At 46.6% G+C, this 22,084-nt stretch overlaps 1 protein-coding gene across 1 annotated transcript in view; it reads left to right on the plus strand.

Annotated features, from left to right (window-relative positions):
* Window positions 1–22,084, plus strand: part of cfap45 (cilia and flagella associated protein 45) — a 223,278-nt gene that overhangs the window by 158,242 nt on the left and 42,952 nt on the right. Inside the window, exons 8-10 of the mRNA XM_078219236.1 lie at window positions 146–292; window positions 16,190–16,303; window positions 19,680–19,873. Coding sequence (XP_078075362.1) covers window positions 146–292; window positions 16,190–16,303; window positions 19,680–19,873 — 455 coding nt within the window. The remainder of the gene's footprint in view (window positions 1–145; window positions 293–16,189; window positions 16,304–19,679; window positions 19,874–22,084) is intronic.

The following is a 22,084-nucleotide window of genomic DNA, read 5'->3' on the forward strand; positions in this document are numbered from 1 at the left end:
TCTTCCCTATGTCCTCCCCTTTCAACAACGTTCTTCTCACATCATTCGCCCCTCCTCCATTTCACACTTCGATACCTGACCCTTTGTCCCTCATAATCTGCTGCTTCCCTCTTTCCTACTCCTCAATAACCTCTCCCATGCATAGAACCTGCAGGAGAAGCGTCGACAACAGAGGAGGAGGCACCAAGAGATCAAAGACTCGAATGAACAGGTGCAGCGACATCGGGAGATGATGCAAGAGCAAGACCAGCAAGCTGATCAGAGAGTGCGGGAGTTCCAGGATGCCAAGATGGTAAAAGGCCATGACAGTGGGGAAGAGAGAGGGGCTTAGGAACGTGAGAGCGCGAGAGACACAGAGAGAGGGAGAGGGAGAGAGAGAGAGAGATGGACAGGAAAGTAGGAGTATAGTGAACAAAATGGATGAGCTTAGAGTGTGGATCGCTGCTTGGAAGTGTGATGTGGTGGCCATTACGGAGACTTGGTTATCTCAGGGTCAGGACTGGGTACTTCAAGTGCCGGGTTTCAGATGTTTCAAGAGGGACAGGGAAGGAGGCAAAAGAGGTGGGGGAGTGTCACTATTGATCAGGGATAGTGTCACAGCTGTAGAAAAGATGGATGCCATGGAAGGATTGTCTCTGTGGGTGGAGGTTAGGAACAGGAAGGGGTTGGTAACTTTACTGGGTGCTTTCTATAGGTTGCCCAATAGTAGCAGAGATGTGGAGGAGCAGATTGGGAAGCAGATTCTGGAGAGATATGATAATAACAGAGTGGTCATGATGGGAGATTTTAATTTCCCAAATATCGATTGGAATATCCCTAGGGTAAGGGGTTTAGATGGAGAGGAGTTTGTCAGGTGTGTTCAGGAGGGCTTCCTGACACAGTATGTGGATAAGCCTACAAGAGGAGAGGCTGTGCTTGATTTGATGTTAGGGAATGAACCTGGGCAGGTGTCAGATCTATCAGTGGGAGAGCATTTTGGGGATAATGATCATAACTCTATCTCCTTTACACCAGCATTGGAGAGAGATAGGATCAGCCGAGCTAGGAAAGTGTTTATCTGGAGTAAGGGCAACTATGATGCTATTAGGCAGGAAATTAGAGGCATAAATTGGAAGGAGGTTTTCTCAGGGAAATGTACGGAAAAAATGTGGCAAACATTTCAAGGAAAATTTGTCTGGAGCTCTGCACGGCAATGTTCCGGTGCGACAGGGGAGTTATGGTAAGTTACAGGAACCGTGGTGCACGAAAGCTGTAACAGATTTAGTCAGGAAGAAAAGAAAAGCCTACAAAAGGTTCAGGGAGCTAGGTAATGTTAGAAATCTAGAAGAGTATACGACTAGTAGGAAGGAACTAAAGAGGGAAATTAGAAGAGCCAGGAGGGGACATGAGAAGGCCTTGGCAGACAGGATAAAGGAAAACCCCAAGGCATTCTACAAGTATGTGAAGAGCAAGAGGATAAGATGTGAAGGAGTAGGACCTATCAAATGTGACGGTGGGAAAGTCTGTATTGAACCGGTTGAAATAGCAGAGGTACTCAATGAATACTTTGCTTCAGTATTCACAGCGTAAAAGGATCTTGGTAGTTGCAGTGCAGACTTGCAGTGGACTGAGAAGATTGAGCATGTGGGCATTAGGAAAGAGGATGTGTTGGAGCTGTTGAAAAGCATCAAGTTAGATAAATCGCCGGGACCGGATGGGATGTACCCCAGGTTACTGTGGGAGGCGAGGGAAGAGATTGCTGATCCTCTGGCGATGATCTTTGCGTCGTCAATGGAGACGGGAGAGGTTCCGGAGGATTGGAGGATGGCGGATGTGGTTCCGTTATTCAAGAAAGGGAGAAGAGATAGCCTAGGAAATTATAGATCAGTGAGTCTAACCTCAGTGGTAGGTAAGTTGATGGAGAAGATCCTGAGAGGCAGGATTTATGAACATTTGGAAAGGAATATTTGGAAAGGAACATTTGGAAAGGAAAATGGCTGGACTTGCAGATAGTGAGGAACATTGTCAGAGGCTACAGAAGGATATAGATAGGCTGGAAATTTGGGCAAAGAAATGGCAGATGGAGTTCAATCCTGATAAATGCGAAGTGATGCATTTTGGTAGAACTAACGTAGAGGGGAGCTATACGATAAATGGCAGAACCATAAAGGGTGTAGATACGCAGAGGGACCTGGGTGTGCAAGTCCACAGATCCTTGAAGGTGACGTCACAGGTGGAGAAGGTGGTGAAGAAGGCATATAGCATTCTTGCCTTTATAGGACGGGGCATAGAGTATAAAGGTTGGGGTCTGATGTTGCAGATGTATAGAACGTTGGTTCGGCCGCATTTGGAATACTTCGTCCAGTTCTGGTCGCCACACTACCAGAAAGACGTGGAGGTTTTGGAGAGAGTACAGAGGAGGTTTACCAGGATGTTGCCTGGTATGGAGGGGCTTAGTTATGAGGAGAGATTGGGTAAACTGGGTTTGTTCTCCCTGGAAAGACGGAGGATGAGGGGAGACTTAATAGAGGTGTATAAAATTATGAAAGGCATAGATAGGGTGAACAGTGGGAAGCTTTTCCCCAGGTCGTTGGTGACGTTCACGAGGGGTCATAGGTTCAAGGTGAAGGGGGGGAGGTTTAACACAGATATCAGAAGGACATATTTTACACAGAGGGTGGTGGGGGCCTGGAATGTGCTGCCGGGCAAGGTGGTGGAGGTGGACACACTGGGAACGTTTAAGACTTATCTAGATAGCCATATGAACGGAGTGGGAATGGAGGGATACAAAAGAATGGTCTAGTTTGGACCAGGGAGCGGCACGGGCTTGGAGGGCCGAAGGGCCTGTTCCTGTGCTGTATTGTTCTTTGTTCTTTGTAACTCACCCGACAGCATTCTAAGAACTCTTCCTCCATCCCACCCCTTCCAACTTGAGTCAGCCAATCAATATGCAGGTTGAAGTCCCCCATGATTATTGCCGTTCCGTTTTTGCACGCATCCATTATTTGCTTGTTCATAGCCCTCCCCACCTCAACATTATTATTTGGGGGCCTATAGACCACGCCTACAAGTGTCTTTCTCCCCCTACTATTCCTTATCTCTACCCATAACGATTCCACGTTTTGTTCCTTAGAGCCTATGTCATCCCTCACTACTACCCTGATATTATATTTTTTTAACAGAGCCACCCCACCACCTTTTCCTTCCTGTCTATTCTTCCTAAATGCCTGATACCCCTGGATATTCATCTCCCAGTCCTGGTCTCCCTGCAGCTACGTTTCTGTAATGGCCAATAGATCATACCCATTTGTGCTGATTTGCACCATCAACTCATTAACTTTGTTCCGAATGCTTCTTGCATTCAGGCAAAGTGTCTTTATTCCAGCTTTTATCTGGACCCGATTTGATGAAACGCTATCAACCTCTCCCTCGCCCTCTACTCCTTTAACTACTTGAATGCCCTCATTCACTTGCACTCGCTCCCTCTACTCTACCATTGATTTCGTAATTCCTCTTACCTCTGCACCCTCCCCCCCATAAATTAGTTTAAAGCCCTATCTACAGCCCTGGTGATACGATTCGCTAGGACTCTGGTCCCAGCACGGTTCAAATGGAGACCATCCCATCTATACAGGTCCCATCTGCCCAAATACTGGTGCCAATGCCCCATGAATTCCTCCCACACCAATCCTTGAGCCACGCATTCGTCTCCTTAATCCTATTAACCCTGCGCCAATTCGCACGTGGCTCAGGTAGTAATCCAGAGATTACCACCTTGTTGGTTCCGCTTTTTAATTTGTCCCTTGCTCTTCATACTCCCTCTGCAGATCCTTAGTTCCTGTTTTGTCTATGTCATTGGCACCTACATGAACCACGACAACTGGATTTTCACCCTCCCACTCCAAATTCCTCTGCAGCCCAGATGATACATCCTGGACCCGAGCACCAGGCAGGCAACACAACCTACGGTATTCCTTATCCTGGTCACATAGAACAGTGTCTCTGGATACAAAACTGACTCGGTCGTACAAGACAGAGTTGCAGTGGAAAGATGTTTATCTGACTGGTGATCTGTGATCAGTGGTGTTCCACAGGGGTCAGTGCTTGGACCATATTGTTTGTAATATACATATAACTCATTTGGAGGAGAATGTAGATGGTCTGAATGCGGACGACATAAAGATTAAGGGAGCTGCAGCTAGTGAGGAGGATTGCCAGAGGATACAGCAGGATATATATAGGCTGGAGACTTGAGCAGTGCCAGAGAAGCTGGCAGAAAATGTTACAATAGCAACGTTTAAGAGGCATCTTGACAAATACATGAATAGGCAGGGAATAGAGGGATACGGCCTGCATATAGGCAAAAGATCTTTAGTTTGGAACAAAGAACAAAGAAAGTTACTGCACAGGAACAGGCCCTTCAGCCCTCCAAGCCTGCACCGACCATGCTGCCCAACTGAACTAAATCCTCCTACCCTTCCGGGGACCATATCCCTCTGTTCCCATCCTATTCATGTATTTGTCAAGAAGCCCCTGAAAAGACACTATCGTATCTGCTTCCACTACCACCCTTGGCAGCGAGTTCCAGGCACCCACCATCCTCTGTGTAAAACAACTTGCCTCGTACATCTCCTTTAAACCTTGCTTCTCCCACTTAAAACAATGCCCCGAGTAATTGACTCTTCCACCCTGAGAAAAAGCTTCTGACAGCGCTCCGAAAGCTTATGGTATTTGCTACCAAATAAACCTGTTGGACTTTAACTTGGTGTTGTGAGACTTCTTACTTCGATCAGACAGCCAGTTACCTATCCAATCGGCCAACTTTCCCTCTGTCCCACACCTCCTCACTTTCACCATAAGCCGACCATGGGGGACCTTATCAAACACCTTACTAAAATCCATGTATATGACATCAACTGCCCTACCTTCCTCAACACACTTAGTTACCTCCTCAAAAAATTCTATCAAATTTGCGAGGCACGACTTGCCCTTCACGAATCCGTGCTGACTATCCCGGATTAATCCGCATCTTTCTAAATGGTCGTAAATCCCATCTCTAAAGACCTTTTCCATCAATTTACCAACCACCGAAGTAAGACTATCTGGCCTATAATTACCAGGGTCATTTCTATTCCCTTTCTTAAACAGAGGAACAACATTCGCCACTCTCCAGTCCTCTGGCACCATCCCCGTGGACAGCGAGGACTCAAAGATCAAAGCCACAGGCTCTGCAATCTCATCCCTTGCCTCCCAAAGAATCCTAGGATACATTTCATCAGGCCCAGGGGACTTATCGACCTTCAGTTTATTCAAAACTGCCAGGACATCCTCCCTCCGAACATCTATTTCCTCCAGACTATTAGCCTGTCACACCTTCTCTTCCTCAAAAACATGGCCCCTCTCCTTGGTGAACACTGAAGAAAAGTATTCATTCATCACCTCGCCTATCTCTACTGACTCCATACACAAGTTCCCACTACTGTCCTTGACCGGCCCTAACCTCACCCTGGTCATTCTTTTATTCCTCACATAAGAGTAAAAAGCCTTGGGGTTTTCCTTGATCCGACCCGCCAAGGACTTCTCGTGTCCCCTCCTAACTCTCCTAAGCCCCTTTTTCAGCTCATTCCTTGCTAACTTGTAACCCTCAATCGAGCCATCTGAACCTTGTTTCCTCATCCCTACATAAGCTTCCCTCTTCCTTTTCACAAGACATTCCACCTCTTTCGTGAACCATGGTTCCCTCACTCGGCCATTTCCTCCCTGCCTGACAGGGACATACCTATCAAGGACACCCAGTATTTGTTCCTTGAAAAAGTTCCACTTTTCATTAGTTCCTTTCCCTGACAGTTTCTGTTCCCAACTTATGCCCCCTAATTCTTGCCTAATCGCATCATAATTACCTCTCCCCCAATTGTAAACCTTGCCCTGCCGTACGGCCCTATCCCTCTCCATTGCAATAACAAAAGACACCGAATTGTGGTGACTATCTCCAAAGTGCTCTCCCACAACCAAATCTAACACTTGGCCCGGTTCATTTCTCAGTACCAAATCCAATGTGGCCTCACCTCTTGTCGGCCTATCCACATATTGTGTCAGGAAACCCTCCTGCACACACTGCACAAAAACTGCCCCATCCGAACTATTTGACCTACAAAGGTTCCAATCAATATTTGGAAAGTTAAAGTCCCCCATGACAACTACCCTGTGACCCCCACACATATCCATAATACCTCGCAAGTGCGAGGTCGTACACTTTGGAAAAAAGAATAGAGGCATGGACTATTTTCTAAACGGTGACAAAATTCATAATGCTAAAGTGCAAAGGGACTTGGGAGTCCTAGTCCAGGATTCTCTAAAGGTAAACTTGCAGGTTGAGTCCGTAATTAAGAAAGCAAATGTAATGTTGTCATTTATCTCAAGAGGCTTGGAATACAAAAGCAGGGATGTACTTCTGAGGCTTTATAAAGCACTGGTTAGGCCCCATTTGGAGTACTGTGAGCAATTTTGGGCCCCACACCTCAGGAAGGACATACTGGCACTGGAGCGGGTCCAGCGGAGATTCACACGGATGATCCCAGGAATGGGAGGCCTGACATACGATGAACGTCTGAGGATCGTGGGATTATATTCATTGGAGTTTAGGAGGTTGAGGGGAGATCTGATAGAAACTTACAAGATAATGAACGGCTTAGATAGGATGGACGTAGGGAAGTTGTTTCCATTAACAGGGGAGACTAGGACGCAGGGGAACAGCCTTAGAATAAAAGGGAGTCACTTTAGAACAGAGATGAGGAGAAATTTCTTCAGCCAGAGAGTGGTGGGTCTGTGGAATTCATTGCCACAGAGGGCTGTGGAGGCCGAGACGTTGAGCGTCTTCAAGACAGAAATTGATAAATTCTTGATTTCTCGAGGAATTAAGGGCTATGGGGAGAGAGCGGGTAAATGGAGTTGAAATCAACCATGATTGAATGGTGGAGTGGACTCGATGGGCCGAATGGCCTTACTTCCGCTCCTATGTCTTATGGTCTTATGGTCTTATCTGCTTAGCAATTTCTTCCTCCACATCTCTATTACTATTTGGGGGCCTATAGTAAACTCCTAACAACGTGACCGCTCCTTTCCTATTTCTAACCTCAGCCCATATTACCTCAGTGTGCAGATCCCCCTCGAAGTGCCTTTCCGCAGCCGTTAAACTATCCTTGATTAACAATGCCACTCCTCCACCTCTTTCACCAGCTTCCCTACACTTAGTGAAACATCTATACCCCGGAACGTCCAACAACCATTCCTGTCCTTGTTCTACCCACGTCTCTGTAATGGCCACAACATCGTAGTCCCAAGTACCAATCCATGCCCCAAGTTCATCTACCTTGTTCCGGATGCTCCTTGCATTGAAGTAGACACACTTCAACCCACCTTCCTGTCTACCGGTACCCACCCTTGACCCTGATACCGTCCCCAATACCTCACCACCCTCACTGACTTCTGGACTACAACTCCTTTTCCCACTCCCCTGACAAATTAGTTTAAACCCCCCTGAAGAGCCGTAACAAATTTCCCTCCTAGGATATTGGTGCCCCTCTGGTTCAGGTGCACCCCGTCCTGTTTGTACAGGTCCCACCTTCCCGAGAATGTGTTCCAATTATCCACGTATCTGAAACCCTCCCTCCTACACCATCCCTGCAACCACATGTTTAACTGCACTCTCTCCCTGTTCCTCAACTCGCTATCACGTGGCACCGGCAACGTACCAGAGATGACCACATGTTTTGTCTTGGCTCTCAGCTTCCAGCCCAGCTGCAAAAATTACTGCTTTAAATCCCCGTCCCTTCTCTTACCTATGTCATTCGTACCAATGCGTACCACGACTTGTGACTGTTTCCCCTCCCCCTTCAGAATCCATGCCAGGCAACATCCTGGTAAATCTTTTCTGTACCCTCTCCAAAGCTTCCAAATAGGAGCAGGAGTAGGCCATCTAGCCCCTTGAGCCTGCCCCGCCATTCAATAAGATCATAGCTGATCTGAAGTGGATCAGTTCCACTTATCCGTCTGATCCCCATAACCCCTAATTCCCTTACCGATCAGGAATCCATCTATCCATGATTTAAACATATTCAATGAGGTAGCCTCCACCACTTCAGTGGGCAGAGAATTCCAGAGATTCACCACCCTCTGAGAGAAGATGTTCCTCCTCAACTCTGTCCTAAACTGACCCCCCTTTATTTTGAGGCTGTGCCCTCTAGTTCTAGTTTCCTTTCTAAGTGGAAAGAATCTCTCCACCTCTACCCTATCCAGCCCCTTCATTATCTTATATGCCTCTATAAGATCCCCCCTCAGCCTTCTAAATTCCAACGAGTACAAACCCAATCTGCTCAGTCTCTCCTCATAATCAACACCCCCCATCTCCGGTATCAACCTGGTGAACCTTCTCTGCACTCCCTCCAAGGCCAATATATCCTTCCGCAAATAAGGGGACCAATACTGCACACAGTATTCCAGCTGCGGCCTCACCAATGCCCTGTACAGATGCAGCAAGACATCTCTGCTTTTATATTCTATCCCCCTTGCGATATAGGCCAACATCCCATTTGCCTTCTTGATCACCTGTTGCACCTGCAGACTGGATTTTTGCGTCTCATGCACAAGGACCCCCAGGTCCCTCTGCACAGCAGCATGTTGCAATTTTTTTCCATTTAGATAATAATCCAATTTGCTATTATTTCCTCCAAAGTGAATAACCTCGCATTTGTCAATGTTATACTCCATCTACCAGATCCTCGCCCACTCACTCAGCCTGTCCAAATCTCTCTGCAGACCTTCTACGCCCTCCACACGATTCACTTTTCCACTTATCTTTGTGTCGTCTGCAAACTTTGTTACCCTACACTCAGTCCCCTCTCCAGATCGTCTATATAAATGGTAAATAGTTGAGACCCCAGTACCGATCCCTGCGGCACGCCACTAGTTACCATCCGCCAACCAGAAAAGCACCCATTTATTCCGACTCTCTGCTTCCTGTCGGATAGCCAATCCCCAATCCATGCTAACACCCTACCCCCAACTCCGTGTGACCCAATCTTCTTCAGCAACCTTTTGTGAGGCACCTTATCAAACGCCTTTTGGAAATCCAAAAACACCGCATCCACCTGTTCCCCTCCGTCAACCGCACTAGTCACATCTTCATAAAAATCCAACAAGTTCGTCAAGCACGACTTTCCCCTCATGAATCCATGCTGCTTCTGCTTGATCAAACCATTCTTATTCAGATAGCCTGCTATTTCTTCTTTAATGATGGATTCCAGCATTTTCCCAACTACAGACGTTAAGCTAACCAGCCTGTAGTTACCCGCCTTTTGTCTATTTCCTTTTTTAAACAGCGGCGTAACATTAGCCGTTTTCCAGTCCGCCGGCACTACCCCAGAATCCAACGAATTTTGATAAATAACCACTAACACATCCGCTATTACCTCTGACATTTCTTTCAGTACCCTGGGATGCATTCCATCCGGGCCCGGGGACTTGTCCACCATCAGTCCCATTCGTCTACCAAGCACTGCCTCCCTGGTAACATTAATTGTATTGAGTACCTCTCCTCCTACCAACCCTCTATCGTTAATATTCGGTAAACTATTTGTGTCTTCCACCGTGAAGACCGACACAAAAAACTTATTTGAGGCTATCTCATTGAATGTTTTTAAGGCAAGGATAGATAGATTTTTGAACAGTAAAGGAATTAAGGGCTATGGTGAGCAGGCGGGTAAGTGGAGCTGAGTCCACGAAATATCAACCATGATCTTTTTGAATGGCGGAGCAGGCTCAAGGGGCCAGATGGCCTACCCCTCCTCCTAGTTCTTATGTTCTTATGTTAACATGACTTGCCAATTTGTTATGCCCCAGCCGATGAAGGCAAGCATGTCGTATGCCTTCTTGACTACCTTCTCCACCTGCGTTGCCACTTTCAGTGACCTGTGTACCTGTACACCCAGATCCCTCTGCCTATTAATACTTAGAAGGGTTCTGCCATTTACTATATATTTCGCATCTGTATTAGATCTTCCAAAATGAGTTACTTCACATTTGTCCGGAATAAACCCCATCTGCCATTTCTCCGCCCAATTCTCCAACCGATCTATATCCTGCTGTATCCTCCGATGGTCCTCGTCGCAATCCGCAAATCCACCAACCTTTGTGTCATCTACAAACTTATTAAGCAAACCAGTTACATTTTCCTCCAAATCATTTATATATATTACAAACAGCAAAGGTACCAGCACTGATCCCTGAGGAACGCCATTGTCACAGCCCCCCATTCAGAAATGCACCTTTCCACTGCTACCCTCTGTCTTCTATGACCGAGCCAGTTCTGTATCCACCTTGCCAGCTCACCTCTGATCCCGTGTGACTTCACTTTCTGTACCAGTCTGCACCAATACAGCCTGTTCCTCTGTATAACAAGAATTCCGTTTTGGATATGACTTAACAGGGGTAAGCCATAGGGTATAGGTCTCTCGCACAGAGTCTGTCCTTGTTGCTCAGAAGGGAAGGGGGGTGAGGAGTAGAACATTAGTTATTGGGGACTCCATAGTTAGGGGGATAGATAGGAGATTCTGTGGGAATGAGAGGGACTCGCGGTTGGTGTGTTGCCCCCCAGGTGCCAGGGTCGGTCATGTCTTGGATCGTGTTATCGGGATCCTTAAGGGGGAGGGGGACCAGCCCCAAGTCGTGGTTCACATAGGCACCCAAGACATAGGTTGGAAAAGGGATGGGGATGTAAGGCAGAAATTCAGGGAGTTAGGGTGGAAGCTTAGGGCTAGAACAAACAGAGTTGTTATCTCTGGTTTGTTACCCGTGCCACGTGATAGCAGAGGAACAGGGAGAGAGAGCAATTGAACACGTGGCTACAGGGATGGTGCAGGAGGGAGGGATTCAGATATCTGGACAATTGGGGCTCTTTCTGGGGTAGGTGGGACCTCTACAAACGGGATGGTCTACACCTGAACCAGAGGGGTACCAATATCCTGGGGGGGAAATTTGCTAATGCTCTTCGAGAGGGTTTAAACTAATTCAGCAGGGGGATGGGAACCTGAATTGTAGATCCAGTGTACAGGAGGTTGAGAGTAGTGAGGTCATGGATAAGGTTCCAGCGTCGCAGGAGTGTACTGGCAGGCAGGAAGGTGGTTTGAAGTGTGTATACTTCAATGCCAGGAGCATCAAGGTGGGTGAACTTGCGGCATGGGTTGGTATCTGGGACTTCGATGTTGTGGCCATCTCGGAAAAATGGATAGAGCAGGGACAGGAATGGTTGTTGCAGGTTCCGGGGTTTGGATGTTTCAGTAAGAGCAGGGAAGGTGGTAAAAGAGGTGGAGCTGTGGCATTGTTAGTCAAGGACAGTATTACGGTGGCAGAAAGGACGTTTGATGAGGACTCGTCTACTGAGGTAGTATGGGCTGAGGTTAGAAACAGGAAAGGAGAGGTCACCCTGTTGGGAGTTTTCTATAGGCCTCCGAAAAGTTCCAGAGATGTAGAGGAAAGGATTGCAAAGATGATTCTGGATAAGAGCGAAAGTAACAGGGTAGTTGTTATGGGGGACTTTAACTTTGCAAATATTGACTGGAAAAGCTATCGTTCGAGTATTTTAGATGGGTCAGTTTTTGTCCAATGTGTGCAGGAGGGTTTCCTGACACAGTATGTAGATAGGCCAACAAGAGGCGAGGCCACATTGGATTTGGTACTGGATAATGAACCAGACCAGGTGTTAGATTTGGAGGTAGGGGAGCACTTTGGTGATAGTGACCACAATTCGGTTACATTTACTTTAGCGATGGAAAGGAATAGGTATATACCGAAGGGCAAGAGTTAAAGCTGGGTGAAAGGAAATTATGATGCGATTAGGAGAGATTTAGGATGCATAGGTTGGGGAAGGAAACTGCAGGGGATGGACACAATTGAAATGTGGAGCTTGTTCAAGGAACAGCGACTGGGTGTCCTTGATAAGTATGTACCTGTCAGGCAGGGAGGAAATGGTTGAGTGAGGGAACCATGATTTACGAAAGAAGTTGAATCTCTTGTGAAGAGGAAGAAGGAGACTTATGTAAAGATGAGACGTGAAAGCTCAGTTTGGGCGCTTGAGAGTTACAAGTTAGCCAGGAAGGACCTAAAGAGAGAGTTAAGAAGAGCCAGGAGGGGACATGAGAAGTCTTTGGCAGGTAGGATCAAGGAAAACCCTAAAGCTTCTATAGGTATGTCAGGAATAAAAGAATGACGAGGGTAAGATTAGGGCCAGTCAAGGACAGTAGTGGGAAGTTGTGCGTGGAGCCTGAAGAGATAGGAGAGGCCCTAAATGAATATTTTTCATCAGTATTCACGCAGGAAAAAGACAATGTTGTCGAGGAGAATACTGAGATACAGGCTATTGGACTAGACGGGATTGAGGTTAATAAGGAGGAGGTGTTAGCAATTCTGGAAAATGTGAAAATAGATAAGTCCCCTGGGCCGGATGGGATTTATCCCAGGATTCTCTGGGAGGCTAAGGGAGGAGATTGCAGAGCCTTTGGCTTTGATCTTTAGGTCATCATTGTCTACAGGGATAGTGCCAGGAGACTGGAGGAGAGCAAATGTTGTCCCCTTGTTCAAGAAGGGAAGTAGAGACAACCCTGGTAATTATAGACCGGTGAGCCTTACTTCTGTTGTGGGCAAAGTTTTGGAAAGGATTATAAGAGATAGGATTTATAATCATCTAGAAAGGAATCATTTGATTAGGGATAATCAACACGGTATTGTGAAGGGTAAGTCGTGCCTCACAAACCTTACTGAGTTCTTTGAGAGGGTGACCAAAGAGGTGGATGAGGGTAAAGCAGTTGACGTAGTGTATATGGATTTCAGTAAAGCATTTGATAAGGTTCCCCACGGTAAGCTATTGCAGAAAATACGGACGTATGGGATTGAGGGTGATTTAGCGGTTTGGATCAGGAATTGGCGAGCTGTAAGAAAACAGAGGGTGGTGGTTGATGGGAAATGTTCATCCTGGAGTTCAGTTACTAGTAGTGTACCGCAAGGATCTGTTTTGGGGCCACTGCTGTTTGTCATTTTTATAAATGACCTGGATGAGGGCGTAGAAGGATGGGTTAGTAAATTTGCGGATGACACTAAAGTCGGTGGAGTTGTGGACAGTGCGGAAGGTTGTTGCAGGTTACAAAGGGACATAGATAAGCTGCAGTGCTGGGCTGAGAGGTGGCAAATGGAGTTCAACGCGGAAAAGTGTGAGGTGATTCACTTTGGAAGGAGTAACAGGAATACAGAGTACTGGGCTAATGGTAAGATACTTGGTAGTGTGGATGAGCAGAGAGATCTCGGTGTCCATGTGCATAGATCCCTGAAAGTTGGCACCCAGGTTGATAGGGTTGTTACGAAGGCGTACAGAGTGTTAGCTTTTATTGGTCGAGGGATTGAGTTTCGGAGCCAAGAGGTCATGTTGCAGCTGTACAAAACTCTGGTGCGGCCGCACTTGGAGTATTGCGTACAGTTCTGGTCACCGCATTATAGGATGTGGATGCATTGGAAAGGGTGCAGAGGAGATTTACTAGGATGTTGTCTGGTATGGTGGGAAGGTGTTATGAGGAAAGGCTGAGGGACTTGAGGTTGTTTTCGTTAGAGAGAAGAAGGTTAAGAGGTGACTTAATAGAGGCATACAAAATGATCAGAGGATTAGATAGGGTGGATAGTGAGAGCCTTTTTCCTCAGATGGTGATAGCTAGCATGAGGGGACATAGCTTTAAATTGAGGGGTGATAGATATAGATGTCAGAGGTAGGTTCTTCACTCAGAGAGTGTTAAGGGCGTGGAATGCCCTGCCTGCAGCAGTAGTGGACACGCCAACATTAAGGGCATTTAAATGGTCATTGGATAAACATATGGATGATATTGGAATCGTGTGGGTTAGATGGGCTTTAGATTGGTTTCACTGGTCGGCGCAACATCAAGGGCCGAAGGGCCTATACTGCGCTGTAATGTTCTATGTTCTATGAGGGACCCTGTCAAAGGCCTTACTGAGGTCATAGAACATAGAACAGTACAGCACAGAACAGGCCCTTCGGCCCACGATGTTCTGCCGAGCTTTATCTGAAACCAAGATCAAGTTATCCCACTCGCTATCATCCTGGTGTGCTCCATGTGCCTATCCAATAACCGCTTAAATGTTCCTAAAGTGTCTGACTCCACTATCACTGCAGGCAGTCCATTCCACACCCCAACCACTCTCTGCGTAAAGAACCTACCTCTGATATCCTTCCTATATCTTCCACCATGAACCCTATAGTTATGCCCCCTTGTAATAGCTCCATCCACCTGAGGAAATAGTCTTTGAACGTTCACTCTATCTATCCCCTTCATCATTTTATAAACCTCTATTAAGTCTCCCCTCAGCCTCCTCCGCTCCAGAGAGAACAGCCTTAGCTCCCTCAACCTTTCCTCATAAGACCTACCCTCCAAACCAGGCAGCATCCTGGTAAATCTCCTCTGCACTCTTTCCAGCGCTTCCACATCCTTCTTATAGTGAGGTGACCAGAACTGCACACAATATTCCAAATGTGGTCTCACCAAGGTCCTGTACAGTTGCAGCATAACCCCACGGCTCTTAAACTCCAACCCCCTGTTAATAAAAGCTAACACACTATAGGCCTTCTTCACAGCTCTATCCACTTGAGTGGCAACCTTTAGAGATCTATGGATATGGACCCCAAGATCCCTCTGTTCCTCCACAGTCTTCAGAACCCTACCTTTGACCCTGTAATCCACATTTAAATTAGTCCTACCAAAATGAATCACCTCACATTTATCAGGGTTAAACTCCATTTGCCATTTTTCAGCCCAGCTTTGCATCCTATCTATATCTCTTTGCAGCGTACAACAGCCCTCCACCTCATCCACTACTCCACCAATCTTGGTGTCATCAGCAAATTTACTGATCCACCCTTCAACCCCCTCCTCTCAGTCATTAATAAAAATCACAAATAGCAAAGGACCAAGCACTGATCCCTGCGGCACTCTGCTAGCAACCTGCCTCCAATCCGAAAATTTTCCATCCACCACCACCCTCTGTCTTCGATCAGACAGCCAGTTACCGATCCAATCGGCCAACTTTCCCTCTATCCCACACCTCCTCACTTTCTTCATAAGCCGACCATGGGGGACCTTATCGAATGCCTTACTAAAATCCATGTATATGACATCAACTGCCCTACCTTCATCAACACACTTAGTTACCTCCTCAAAAAATTCTATCAAATTTGTGAGGCACGACTTGCCCTTCACGAGGTCCACGTAGACAACATCCACTGCCCTACCCTCATCAATCGTCTTCATCACTTCCTCGAAAAACGCGATCAAGTCAGTGAGACATGACCTCCCCTTCACAAAACCAGGCGTCATGTGTCAACACAGACTTGGTGGACCGAAGGGCCTGTGCTGTACTGTTGTTTGCACTTTGTTCTTTGTTCCCACCTCTTTATGCTTTCTTTGACAAAGGATGTATGTCCCATGTCTGGATCCTCAAAATTGTTAAATGCCTCAAGCATTAAGAATTGAAAGGAAGGTTGTGGAGCCCTTTGCCCTAGCAGATCAGTAGACTCTGGCTGTCCACCCCGGATTATGAAATGTATGGCTGTTTTTGAATTTGTTCTGTGCATTGCACAGATGAGTCATTGGAATATCTTCAGGGATTCGAGATGCAAGTTTCTCTGATTCTGCCAGGTAGCTCCTTTTGTTCAGGGGTTACAGACAGACATGGATTCAACCATTTTAAGGTCTTTTCCAGATTAAAATTTTAGAGAGAATAATGAGTGCATATCTGTGCATATTTTATAAGAAAAACATACAGGGTAAGTTCCCCTCACAATATCAAAAGAAAGAATGGTCCTGACACTCACTCATGGGAACCACCATTCTCCACTCTGAAAAATAAATTGCCCCTTTCTGTCTTAAAGACATATTTTATCCATGTTGATCCAGACCCTCAAATTCTCGGGGGTGGAAGGAGTGAAAGAGGAAGAGGGAAAGAGAGAGGGAGAAAATTGGAGAGGGGGAGAGAGAGAGGGAACGAGAAGGAGGAAGAGAGATGGTAGAGTGGGAGGGATCGGGAGGGTCCGGCAGGGAGGAAGAGAGGAGAGAACTTTGCTCAGTAACTAACCCGTGTTGTACCTGTACTTTCTTCCCAGAAAAGAGAAGCTGAGTTTGAGGAACAGCAGAATCGCTTGAAACGGGAAAAAGCTATCGAAGTGGCTCGATTACAGGCCCTGCAAGAACGAGCCCATGATCACAAGGCAGAACAGGTGGGTGAGCGATATTTCCCTGTTGAAGAGAGCTGAGATACATCAGTCATTGAACTGATATCTCATAGGAGAGGAGGGAGGGCATCAGAGACACCAGTCAATGCACAGAGGTAAGTTGACAGGGACTGCCTTTGACATCAAGATAGCATTTGACTGTGTGATGTCAAGGAGCCCTAGCAAAACTGAAGTCAATTAGAATTGAGGGTGAAAATCCTCCACTGGTTGGAGCCTGACATAAAGCACTGCAGCGAGGCCTTTAAACTAAATAGCAGTGCGAGAGGGCTCATCTGACTGGAGATTTCGAAAGTTAACGAGAAGGGACAAGGCAATAGTGCAGGGTTGTGATGAGCAACAACAGCAGTCAGCGTATCGATAAATCATGAGCGAGAGGGACTATGACACCAGTCAGTGAAGATATCATCCTGAGAAAAGGTAACTGAGAGACAATACTTAATGTATGACTACAATTCTGAGAGAATGATTGCGACATGAGTCAGTCTTAAAGATATTCAGTGATGGAGCATCTCCAGCCCTTACATGTAAAGAATTTCAAAGATTCACAGCCTTTTGAGTGAAAGTATTTCGCCTTATCCTGCCTTCTCCGACCCCCATCCTGACACTGTGTGGCCAAGTTCGAGATTCCCTGGCTGAGGAAAACAAATTCAGTATCTACCCTTAAAGCTCCTTTGGAATCTGAAAGAAGAGCAGAGAATGCTGGGAAATCTCAGCACGTCGGGCAGCATCTGTGCGGAAAAAATACAGAGTTAACATTTTGAGTCCATCTGACTCCTCATCAGAATGAAAGAGAGGGAGAAATACATTGGATATTAAATTGTAGCTGGGAGAGATTGTAACAAATAACATGCCAAAAATTGATGACAGGAAGGCTATGGCAGGTGAGAACCTAGAAACTATCATTATCACGAAAGAGGTAGTGTTGGGCAAGTTAATGGGGCTAAAAGTAGACAAGTCTCCTGGTCCTGATGGAATGCATCCCAGGGTACTAAAAGAGATGGCGGGAGAAATAACAAATGCACTAGTGGTAATTTACCAAAATTCGCTGGACTCTGGGGTGGTTCCCACAGATTGGAAAACAGCAAATGTGATGCCACTGTTTTAAAAAGGAGGTAGATAAAAGCCAGGTAACTATAGGCCGGTTAACTTAACTTCTGTAGTAGGGAAAATGCTTGCATCTATCATCAAGGAAGAAATAGCGAAACATCTGGATATAAATTGTCCCATTGGTAAGACGCAGCATGGGTTCATGAAGGGCAGGTCATGTTTGACTAATCTGGTGGAATTCTTTGAGAACATTACATGTGCAGTGGACAATGGGGAACCTGTGGGATGTGGTGTATCTGGATTTCCAGAAGGCATTTGACAAGGTGCCGCACCAAAGACTGCTACATAAGATAAAGGTGCAGTGTTACGGGTAATGTATTAGCATGGATAGAGGATTGGTTAACTAACAGAAAGCAAAGAGTGGGGGTAAATGGGTGTTTTTCTGGTTGGCGATCAGTGACTAGTGGTGTGTCTCAGGGATCAGTGTTGGGACTGCAATTGTTTACGATTTACATAGATGAGTTGGAGTTGGGGACCAAGTGTAGTGTGTCAAAATCCGCAGATGACACTAAGATAAGTGGAAGGGCAAAGTGTGCAGAGGACGCTTAAAGTCTGCAAAGGGATATAGATAATCGAAGTGAGTGGGCAGGAGTCTGGCAGATGGAGTACAATATTGGTAAATGTGAGGTCATCCATTTTGGTAGGAATAACAGCAAAATGGACTATTATTTAAATGGTAAAAAATTGCAGCATGCTGCTGTGCAAAGGGACCTGGATGTCCTTGTGCAGGAATCTCAAGGAGTTGGTTTGCAGGTGCAGCAGGTAATTAAGAAGGCAAATGGAATTTTGTCCTTCATTGCTGGAGGGATGGAGTTTAAAAACAGCGAGATTATGTTGCAGCTGTATAAGGTGCTGGTGAGGCCACACCTGGAGTACTGTGTACAGTTTTGGTCTCCTTACTTGAGAAAGGATATACTGGCACTGGAGGGGGTGCAGAGGAGATTCACTAGGTTGATTCCGGAGTTGAGAGGGTTGGCCTATGAGAAGAGACTGAGTCGACTGGGGCTATGCTCATTGGAATTCGGAAGAATGAGGGGAGATCTTATAGAAACATATAAGATTATGAAGGGAATAGATAAGATAGAAGCAGGGAAGTTGTTTCCACTGGCGGGTGAAACTAGAACTAGGGGGCATGGCCTCAAAATAAGGGGGAGCAGATTTAGGACTGAGTTGAGGAGGAACTTCTTCACACAAAGGGTTGTGAATCTGTGGAATTCCCTGCCCAGTGAAGCAGTTGAGGCTACCTCATTTAATGTTTTTAAGGCAAGGATAGATAAATTTTTGAACAATAAAGGAATTAAGGGTTATGGTGAGCGGGCGGGTAAGTGGAGCTGAGTCCACGAAAAGATCAGCCATGATTTTATTGAATGGCGGAGCAGGCTCGAGGGGCCAGATAGCCTATTCCTGCTCCTAGTTCTTATGTTCTTATGAACAAGATGTAGCAACCTTAAGAACAAAAGACAAATAGCCTGGTGGAAGGGTTGGGGGGAGGGATAGGTTGGAGTTTGCATTGAGACAATAAATGTATGGGATATTTAAAATTGGGTTTGAGATAGAGAAGAAGGGTTTCAGCCTAAAGTTGCTTAACTCAATGAAGAGTCCTGAGGGCTGTAACCTGCCGAACCGCAGGATGAGATGCTGCTCCTCCAGATTGCATTGAGTTTCACCGGAGCATTGCAGCAGGCCTAGGACAGCATGTGTGCAGGAGAGCAACAGGAAGGTTGGGGTCAGTTCTGATGAAGGGCCAAACAAATTCAAAACATGAATTCTGTTTTCTCTCCCTAGGGATGCTGCCAGACATGCTGAGATTTTCCAACATTCTCTCCTCTTGTTTCAGATTCCAATATCCGCTGTATTTTTCTTATTTTACCTTTGGAATCTTGCATGCTTCAATAACATTCACTGCTCATTCTTCGGAACTCCAGAAAATAGGCCAGCACTGACACAATGGGCCAAATGGCCTTTTTCAGTTCTGTAACAATTTCATAATTTGATGAATATAGATCCAATTTACTCAACCTCTCATTATAAGACAATACAACAGGTCCCTGTATGTGAATGCATGCCCGAGCAACAACTCTTACAACATTCCATGTGCACTTGAAACTGTCTCGTTTAATGCTACTCTTTGCTTCCTGTCCATTATCAATGGACAGGGGGGGCGGGTGGGGAACAGAGAGGCACCAGTCAATGCACAGATCTCTCACCCAGAGATTGGTTCAATCCATCCTTCTCCTTTGTCTCTCTTTTGTAGGATGCGCTACGGGCGAAGAGGAGCCAGGAGGCTGCAGAGCGTGAATGGCGCCGGAAGGAACTGGAGGAGGAGCGTAAGAAGTCGGAGGTGGCGGCGATGCTGAAGAAATCTCGATCAGATCAAATCCGGCAAAAGCAACATTTCCTGGCAGTGCAGGCAACCAAAGAACGACAGGAATTCGAGAGAGTCCTCAAGTAGGTCACTAATGTTCTGGGCTCCTGGGCTTCAAATGCAAGCTGGGGCCTCCGTTTTTCACCATGTATCCTCGGATTGTAAGGTAGACAATGAGACCATTCTGGCCATTGGCTGCAATTCAGCTGTCCCATTGAATATGGGTGCAAATCCTGTACTGGCCGCTAAATCCCATGAGCGGCCAAAAACAGGATTTGAGCCAGTGAGATCTGAATTTGAGATTTTTCCTGCCCCAGAATTGTTGAGCTTTCCGGGGGTGCGGAGGTACCAATAGCCCTCGGGTGGTCAGGGACATAGACACATGGAAACGTATAAACTGGAAGCAGGAGTGGGCATTCTGCCCATCGAGCCTGCTTCGTCATTCATTTTGATATCCTGATCCCCCTTCCCCCCATATCCTTCGATCCCTTTAGCCCCAAGAGCTATATCTAATTTCTTCTTGAAATCAGACAATGTTTTGGCCTCAACTACATTCTGTGGGCGTGAATTCCACACATTCACCACCCTCTGGGTGAAGAAATTTCTCCCCACCTCAGTTCTCAAAGATTTATCCTCAAACTCAAGGCGGCACGGTAGCACAGTGGTTAGCACTGCTGCTTCACAGCTCCAGGGTCCTGGGTTTGATTCCCGGCTTGGGTCACTGTCTGTGTGGAGTTTGCACGTTCTCCTCGTGTCTGCGTGGGTTTTCTCCAGGTGCTCCGGTTTCCTCCCACGGTCCAAAGATGTGCAGGTTAGGTTGATTGGCCAGGTTAAAAATTACCCCTTAGAGTCCTGAGATGCGTAAATTAGAGGGATTAGCGGGTAAATATGTGGGGGTAGGGCCTGGGTGGGATTGTGGTCGGTGCAGACTCGATGGGCCGAATGGCCTCCTTCTGCACTGTAGGGTTTCTATGATTTCTATGAAACTATGACCACTAGTTCTGGACTCCCCCACCATTGGGAATGTTCTTTCTGAATCTACCCTGCTAACCCTGTTACAATTTTATAAGTTTCTATGAGATCCCCTTTCACTCTTCTAAACTCCAATGAATATAATCCTAACCGACTTAGTCCCTCTTCATATGACAGACCTGCCATTCCAGGAATCAGCCTGGTAAACCTTCGCTGTACTCCCTCTATAGCAAGGACATCCTTCCTCAGATAAGGACACCAAAACTGCACACAATACTCCAGGTGTGGCCTCACCAAAGCCTTATACAGTTGCAGCAAAACATCCCTAACCCTATACTCAAATCCTCTCACTATGAAGGCCAACATACCATTTGCCTTCTTTACTGCCTGCTGTACCTGCACGCTTGCTTTCAGCAACTGATGCACGAGGACTCCAAGGTCTCGTTGAGGTGGTCGAGACACTGCCCCCTGGCCAACCTAGCAGTGCCAAGGTGGCAATGCTGGGGCGGGCCCTCTCGGGAGCCCAATTTGGGGGTTCCTCCTTATGTATGGTTGGGTATGGGAGAGAGGTGAGCCCCATTGTGTGTAAGGGGGAGGGAGAGTCATAATGCCTGTTGGGCTTTTGGGGGGAGGGGACAGCCCCAATGCCTGCAAGTGGGGGCAGTGCCCCAATGTTGGCATTATGGTAGGCAGGGGTACCGTGGTACTTGGGGCGGGTTCTGATGTCCAGGCGGTGGTCTTTTACTTAAGTCGGAGATCGGAGTACCCCGATCTTGGGGTTCCTGGCCTTGCCAGCGTCTTTATCAATAGAATAATAGAATCCCTACAGAAGGGAACCATTCGGCCCATTGAGCCTGCACCGACAACAATCCAACCTATCCCCGTAACCCCACCTATTTACATAGAAACATAGAAGATAGGAGCAAGATGAGGCCATTTGGCCCTTTGAGCCTGCTTGGCATTCATTACTTTTTTTCTTTTAGAATGCAGGATGTTGTTCAATACGATGAGAAAGGCTGGCTATGAAGCCTGTGAGCTTCACGCTGCTTTTCTCTCCTGAGCCAGCACAATCTGGGGCTCATCATGCCCGTCGATCAGTGTGGCGAGCAAGTAAGTTCGCGAGAGAGGCGAAAACCGGGTTCATACCCAGTTTCTCGCCTCTCGCGATATTATTGGCCCTGAATTTCCGGCGTGATCAGCCTCAAGTCCTGTTCAGGCGCAGGGCTGATATCAATTTTTAAATCTTCATTTAAATATTATTAGTGAGCCTGGGACATAATCGTCCAGACTCACTTGCCTTAATGGCCTTGCCGGTGTAGGTC

Source organism: Mustelus asterias, chromosome 8 (genome assembly GCF_964213995.1).
Source record: "Mustelus asterias chromosome 8, sMusAst1.hap1.1, whole genome shotgun sequence".
NCBI lineage: Eukaryota > Metazoa > Chordata > Chondrichthyes > Carcharhiniformes > Triakidae > Mustelus > Mustelus asterias.